The 8416-nt window shown below is 46.2% G+C and overlaps 1 protein-coding gene across 1 annotated transcript in view; it reads left to right on the forward strand.

The window, feature by feature from the left end:
* The first annotated feature begins 3653 nt into the window (after positions 1 to 3653).
* si:dkey-22o22.2 (neural-cadherin) overlaps positions 3654 to 8416 on the forward strand; it is a 93448-nt gene continuing 88685 nt past the window's right edge. The window contains 2 exon segments of the mRNA XM_063879058.1: positions 3654 to 4202; positions 4723 to 5053. Coding sequence (XP_063735128.1) covers positions 3654 to 4202; positions 4723 to 5053 — 880 coding nt within the window.

Consider the following 8416-nt stretch of genomic DNA (forward strand, 5'->3'; position numbering starts at 1 on the left):
TGTGTGTGTGTGTGTGTGTGTGTGTGTGTGTGTGTGTGTGAGTGTGTGTGTGAGAGAGAGAGCAGAGGGTAGTAATCACACAGTTTTTGTCTGTCAGAATGGTGTCAGTCAGCGGTGAGATTCAGCTTTGTAGTTAAAGGGAAATACCACTCCATTTAAAATGTCATTCTAGAGCCTGTTATTCATCTGCTACACACACACACACACACACACACACACACACACACACACACACACACACACACACACACACACACACACACACACACACACACACACACACACACACACACACACAGAAACATGTGTTCCTCACTCGTCTGTCGGGTTGATAGCTCTCAGATTGCTGCGTGACATTTTGGACAGTTGGAGGGTGGTGGATAACTTTCGCTCACCTTCCTCCTCCTCCTCCTCCTCCTCCTCCTCCTCCTACTCCTCCTCCTATCCCTCCTAATTTAAACCATCTGTGCTGAGTCTGGATGACGGCTGACTCAGACCTGGAAAGATTAGTAAACTCTCAAAGAAATGTTTGCAAATAAACCACAAATCTGTGCAAACACACATTTCAGTGTTCAGAAACCGAGTGAAAACATTACGTTCAAATGAAGGAGAAGCGTTTGTGAATATCTCCATAACATCATACCTTCTGAACGTGCACGTCGAGTACACTGCTTTATTGTAACGACACGTGCTGATCTCATTTCACCCTAGTGTTTAGCACAAACTCCACATCGATCCGAAGTAAAACTCCTGCTGATGATGTAATTATGAGTATTTCAAAGTAACAGCATGTACTCCTGATATTCTTGAGTAGTTCATTCTGCACGCTCTTATGGATGGATAGAAGTACTTTATTGATCCCAATTTGGGAAATGTTTTGGTTGCAGCAGCACAAAAACCAGGCAATGCAATTACAATAAAATAAAATAGCATTTAAAAAGAAAGTTAAAAATAAACATTTGTGACAAAAAATCTACAGCAGGACATTATATGTGCAATAGGTGTGCAAGGTGTGGGATATTAAATAGAGTAAAGAATGTACAGTATGGTCCAGTTATCACCCTCTTCATCTGAAATGTGCATTTTGTTTCACCTTATCATGAAGTGACGTTATCAGGACACCAGGATGTGACACAAAATGCTTGTGAACGCCAAACCGGGACCATAGAGACAGGTCTTCCTGCTGATGGTTTTAAAGAGGCCACTCTCCTGTTGCTCTGCTGGCTCTCTCCAAAGCAACTCACAATAAAGCGAACCTTTGAGCTCCAAACAACCCAAAACTCTTTTAGTCCGACGCATCGTTCATTTCATTTACATTTAAAGTAAGTGTCTGGGATTTTAACCTGCAGCCTTCTCAACCCCCCCCCCCGTGTTTAACAGACGTCTGAAGGTTACAGCCGTTTAGGTGGAGCAGTGTGACGGTGTCCAATGGCAAAACCTCTGCCTGCTCTTTCATCAGACTGTCCCTGCACTGCTGCAATGAAATGAAATCCATTCACTCAGGGTCTGACCTGTAGTTCAATTTTAAGATACGTTCACCTAGTTTCATTCAGAAGTACCTTTTGGACGCCTGTTGTTCTATTTACTCCACACAGCCTGAGTCACTTTACAGAATATTAGCTAAAAGGCAATTCATAAATATCTATAGACATATAATTATGGAAGAACCCCTGGGTTGAGGTATCCAGCAGCAGTGTACAGAGTAGTTGTGCATGTTACAGTTGATGCTAAAAGAAGTTCAACTACTTGAACGTATGATTCTGAAAAAGAGGGAGTTTTAACACAGGGCTTTTACTCGTATCAGAGCAGTTTTACTGTGACTTGATCTGACGTAAAATATCTAATTGAAGACGAGAGGAGGAGACCATTTTTACAGTTGGTTTTACCTGTCCTTTATCTTCCTTTCTCAGGTTTGATGCCATCTCTTGGTCTAGACGTTCTCAGGGTAATCGTGTTTACATGGCGTCGTTTACTCCGCGGTTAATGACTCGCCGCCGTGCTATTACACCTCTTTATCTTCCGTCCTATTATACATGTGATCTGATTCTCCTCTGCACCGATGCACATTTACATATCCACTCACTCACACTCCACTGACTAATGCGTTTCGGCTTAATTAAACTCATTTGCTTGTGGTGAAATCCCATCATGCGGTATAATGAAAGGAGCGCGCTGTGATCGCAGGTTTTCAAGGTGTGTGTGCAACAACGGGTATATTTAGCCAGGCCGCCTCTGGGTGACAACACACAGCATCAGTGTGTGTAACAGAGCCACGGCCAAGCTTACAGTAAAGTCAGGGGGAGGATCTGAGACAACACACACATCAGACCACCTGGAGTTTACTGAGGTCAGAAGGTCACGATCTGAAAGTGTGTTAAATGTTCCGTTTAGGAATTAAAGAAGACATTTCCATCCAAATCATAGCAGCAGGATGGTCAATGTATGTGTACCATTGCCTTAGAGTTGCAGGGATGTCGTATTTCCCTGACGGCAGCAAACTTTTATAATACTTACAAATGTGTTTAGTTCAGCAGGATAATCTCCACATATTATCACCTCTTTATGATTTCTGAAGTAAAAAGCTAATGTTGGGCTGTAAAGGAACTACAGCACGGTCACACGACTCCACGTCACCACCGCTAAGTTAAAGGCTGACCCATGTCAGGGTTTTAGGACTCATTCCTGCCCCTCTTTCTTGCAGACCCAGTGTGTGCTCCTTGACAGGAAGCAGATCCCTTTCATGCAGACGTTGTTCCCAATCAGTCGAGATCTTTGGGACCGTGGTGGCAGAAATCAACTCAATACTTTTCCTGCTTTTGAAATGAATCCTCTGCAGGTCGTTTTGGCTGCAGCGTCCAATCAATCGGTCACGCTGCTCACACTCCTCCATCAGGGAACATTCTGGGGGGGGGGGGGCTGGAAAAAAGCTGTCACATCCTCACAGTGAGTGAACGTCACGCTCATTGAGAACAAATGAGAAGTTTAGTCTTGTAAGAGCAAATCATCAGGTGGTATGGAGTCAAAGGAGTGCAAAAAAAAAAAAGAATGAACATGTAACAGAATAAAAAAAATACCCAAAAGAAAAATATCTAAAAGAACAAAAACCTTTATTTAAAATGTTAAAAATATATAAAAGTAAAATAAAATAAGTTTATAAATATTTTGAGTTGTGTTATTTTGTCAGGCTTTTAAACCAATCATAATCTGAATATTAGGCTCGTGTAAAAACGGGGCTGTAGATAAATTCACATTCTGACTCAGCATGTCGGGGGGCGGGGCCTGCGCGGGGGGCTGCCACTCAAACCCATCCCTGCTACGTGATTGGACCTTCCTCCGGGGTGGGCGGGACCTGCAGAGCCACATGGAGTTGCTGGAGTCTGAGCGGCCGTCAGTCTGGTCCTTCTCTCCGGAGCATCACCATCAGAAGATATTTTCATATGTTTATGATATTTTAAAACCACTGTCTGTTTCTACGGGCTCCCACGGAGGAGCACGGGAGGACTTCAGTAAGAGTCCATCTGATTGAAGCATTGATTACCTGGAGAGGAATACCTTCTCCTGCTGTCCCTGATTTCTGCGCATTCTTCGCTCCGCTCCTGGGGGTGTGGCGGACACTTTGCTGTCTTCTCCCCCGCACCGGGTTTGATGGAAACATGACACCCACCGGACCGGTTCTGCTCCACCTGCTGCTGCTGCTCCCGGTGTGTCTGTCCGCGCGCTACTTCGGACACATCGCCGAGAACTCCCCGGTTGGGACGCCGGTGTCCGGGGTTCTACTGCTGGTGGGATCCTACCTCAACGCCAGCCTGACGGGGGATTACGCCTCGGATTTCAGGCTCGTGCATCACCACGGGCACCACCGGGACCACCATGTGGGTTTGGTCTCTGCCAAAGCCCTGGACCGGGAGTTCATCGCGATGTACGAGCTGACGGTGCAGCTGCCGCGCGGAGCCGCCGCCGTGCAGGTGGAGGTGTCGGACAGGAACGACAACATCCCCCAGTTCACCGGTGGGAACCGGTCGGTGGAGGCGCACGCGCTCACACCGCTCGGAACCGAACTGGCGCGCTTTGACGCGAAGGACGGAGACGCGGAGAGGAACGGACGCGTCACTTTTTACGCGTTACCGGAGTCTCACCTGCTGCACGTGGTTCCGCAGACCGGGCAGGTGAGGCTGGTCCGGTCCCTGCTGGGGGTCAGACAGGTGAGAGAAGATCAACTCAGGGTGGGGAGGGTTACTTTAAAAAATGCTTAAAGCTAAATGCATTTATCAAAAGCAAAGACTGCAACAACTGAGTCATGTAAAACTAAGAGGACTGAAAGAAGCCTCAATATAAACCATAAAGAAGTGTACCAGGATTATGCATGCTGAAGTCCTCTCCACATTAATATTTGCATTATATAAATGAACAGTTATCAGTTTGGAATATATTAAATGTATAATGTACAGTTTCGGACAATATATAGAAATAAGTGAAGTGTTATTGAAAAGGAAATCTGGGAGAGAGGAGCCAGAGGAGCGTGCTCTGAAAAACAGACTTTAATTCAATTAATTTAGTGTGTTGAAAGCTAAATATCAGGTCCAACTTAATATGATTGAGTTAATTTAACCTGGTACAGTGATGTGTAATGTGTGGACGTAGTATTTAATTAAAGCCAGTGTTCCAGTGGGAAAGGAATACCCTTGAAGGAATTTCAGAGTCCTCCTCTCCTCGGGTTTGCAGGTGACTCTGCGGCTGTTCGTTCGAGACGGAGGATCCGTGGCGCTGATCGGGGATCCGGTGTTTCTGCACATCAACGTCTGCCGCTCGGGTAAACTCCGGAAGCCCCGGGCTCTCACCGAGGATCTGACGTACAGCGTGTCGGTCCCGGAGCAGGCGAGGCTCGGGGACCTGGTGTTCACGGTGCCGGACCAGAGGTTCGAGCAGCGCTGGTTCCAGCTGGTCTCCGAGGCGGACTCCCCGGTGCAGATCGAGCGCGACTCGGGGCGGATGTACCTGGCCCGAGTCCTGCTGGAGCCCGCAGAGGTGCTGGTGAAGATCCACAACTTCCGGGGTAAGAAACCTTTCTATCTTTTAACGCCTTAAAGCTCACACCGTGATAGTAGAATATACAGGATTCAAAAACTAGAATTGGCAGATAAATTGCTTCGAAGTTGTTCGCCACTCAGAAATCCAGTAAGCGGGATTTTTGGTGGCTCGGAATTGTCATTTTTTGCCTCTCAATCACAACCTGTCTAATCATCTTGGAGTCAAATCACACGTTTCTGAGTGTATACAAACCAAATTCAGGTGACAGGAATGACTCAGAAGCTTCTTTTGACCGTGTCCATAATAATAATCTGTTTAGTAGTAGAGGTAGCACCAGTGACATCATGGCGTTCAGTGTAGGCTGGGTCCCAAATGCTTTCTAATAAGCCCCAGATTTGTGTTGTGATTAAAATGACACCAAAAAGCTCTGAAGGAGTTACTTAATGGATAATAAATACACCCAGCGGTCAAACACTTCTTTTATTTACTGGAATTGAAGGACAACTTGAAAAAGGAGGGATGACCCTGGACCTTTTGCTGCTTGTATCCACTTTTGAAAGATAGTTCCAGCTGTCTGCAGCACCAAACCATCGAGGCTCCTCCTGCAGATTTTAACATTGCTTGTGTTTTGATGTTTACTGCTCAGTGTGTGTGTGTGTGTGTGTGTGTGTGTGTGTGTGTGTGTGTGTGTGTGTGTGTGTGTGTGTGTGTGTGTGTGTGTGTGTCCACTGCTAGTTTGATACACTCAGATTGTAGGAATACTTGTTCCACCTCTGTCTGAAACCGAAGTGGGTCAGTGTGTCTGCAGATGTTTGACGGGATGAAACGATGCCCAGATGCCACACCCCCCCCCCTCCCCCAAAGTAAATGTTTACCCAAGAGCCATAACTCCCCACATCTGGTTGCGTCGGGGTCTCGGTGCTGTGGTCAGATTTGGCCAATCAGCCGAACCATGCGACATCTCCGCTGTTTATTTGTAGAAATGAGTTGTGTTTGCTCACCTGGAGACTGCAGACTGTGTGTGTGTGTGTGTGTGTGTGTGTGTGTGTGTGTGTGTGTGTGTGTGTGTGTGTGTGTGTGTGTGTGTGTGTGTGTGTGTGTGATTCGACACGGCGCTGAGCATGCTGTAAACCGGCCGGCTGATTGAGGCGATCTGTCTTTGGTCTGCAGTGGAAACGGTGCGTTCTGATTTTTAAGCACAGGAAGTCACTCGGCGGTACGCTGGCCTCTGATTGGCTGAGGAGAATCTGTATTAAGCTCTGTGTAAAAACATGTCTGTGGATCTCCCGTTAGCACACAGATGTGATAGATCGCATTGATTTACAGCTTTTGAATGAATTATTGTCCGTTTATTTTCCAGAAACTGTAAAATAAACGCCTCTAAATGTGAGGATTCACTCAGGAGGTTTTATACCCTCAGCAAGACGGTGTGTTTCAAGTTGAGAGGCTGTCTATGAACACACACTTTACCCAGTGTCCTCCACACACACTTCACCTCCTGTATATAATAAATTGTATACAAGTGACCCTCAAACTCACACACACACACGCACACGCACACACACACACACACACACACACACACACACACACACACACACACACACACACACACACACACACACTCATCCATCATGGCAGCGAGTCTACTGAGTCCTTGGCATTCAATAAATGTACAGGACACACACACACACTCTTGTTTGTCCTCTTGTCGATGTGTGTAGGCCATAACTTCAGCTTCCCTCTTCCCTCTAACCCCCTGTAAACATCACGTGTGTGGATTTTCTGTCTGTATGAAGCTCTGTTTAAACTACGACTGGACTTTGTATGAAAACAACAGTATACGCTGCAGTCTGGTGCGCTTGTGAAGCAGCGTGGCATCATGGGAGTTGTAGTCTTCAGTGTTCATGGTTCAGGAAAAAAACTGAACAAAGCAGTTTAAAAGTCAGAGTAATCAGAGAGCCGCTGACGTTAGCTCAGCGTGGTTAACGGGTTAGCTGGCTGGCTCTGTTGTGATTGGTCAACCGGTTAGAGATGTCCCGCCCCTTTGCCTATCACGTTCAATGTGTTGGAGCAAGTGTTACATACTGATGTCACTTTGTTCAGGAAGAAAACAAAGGAGGCGGTCTGACAGAGGGAGTGTGTGGGAGAGAAACTCCCCCTGGAGGGAACACAGGGATTGTATCCTCTGCAGACCATTTACATGCACTACAACCTATAGAACACACTACAGGAGAGGGAAAGACAAGAAGCTGGTAGGGCCCCAAACTGTAACTACCTGCTGAAAAAGGAAGGGGAGTTTACGCAGTGATTGTTTCCGAACCGTGCCGCGCCGTATCTGTAGCAGATGAATGCTAACGACCTGCAGCTGCGACTCCAGGCAGCAGGAGATATAGCCTGAATGTATCCGACTCACTAAGTTGATGAGCCTGAAATATTTATTGGGCATGCATGATTAAAGCTTAACTCGCTGCTGAAGCTGATGCGACGTGATTGGTCGGATCGTTTTAAGACTGGTCGTTGTTCTAGTTGATCCGCAGAAGCTCCGACAGCCGCCGTGTGCTACAGAGTGGAACGTCTTCAGGCAGCTTGTCAGCCAGAGAGCCAGACTGAGCGCACTCCAGAAACTGACTTCCATTAGTTACCATGAATCAGCGACTTTCCACTCTGAAGGCAAGCGCTCACAGTTTCATACCAGGACTGGAGGTTTGTAGAGGAGGGAGAAGTACTCAGGTCTTGTACTTGAGTAAAGTAGAAGTACTCAGATCTTGTACTTGAGTAAAGTAGAAGTACTCAGGTCTTGTACTTGAGTAAAGTAGAAGTACTCAGATCTTGTACTTGAGTAAAGTAGAAGTACTCAGGTCTTGTACTTGAGTAAAGTAGAAGTACTCAGATCTTGTACTTGAGTAAAGTAGAAGTACTCAGATCTTGTACTTGAGTAAAGTAGAAGTACTCAGATCTTGTACTTGAGTAAAGTAGAAGTACTCAGGTCTTGTACTTGAGTAAAGTAGAAGTACTCAGATCTTGTTCTTGAGTAAAGTAGAAGTACATGTAGGGGAGTAAAATAAAGTAGCATACAGTGGAGTACCTTATCATTGTCAAACAAATGTCTGTTTCCTGCGAGTTGAATATGGAAGAGAGGTTTGAAAAACATTTCCATTAATTCTGCAGCCCTACTGCGTTACCTTCAGTCCTGACTGACTGTTCACCGTCCCGTCAGCTGAACTGTGTTCAGACCTCAAACATAAATCTGCTTCTGTTGGGCTGCACAACATCCCCTCATTACACACACAGACACACACACACACACACACACACACACACACACACACACACACACACACACACACACACACACACACACACACACACACACACACACACACAC

Source organism: Eleginops maclovinus, chromosome 3 (genome assembly GCF_036324505.1).
Source record: "Eleginops maclovinus isolate JMC-PN-2008 ecotype Puerto Natales chromosome 3, JC_Emac_rtc_rv5, whole genome shotgun sequence".
Classification (NCBI taxonomy): domain Eukaryota; kingdom Metazoa; phylum Chordata; class Actinopteri; order Perciformes; family Eleginopidae; genus Eleginops; species Eleginops maclovinus.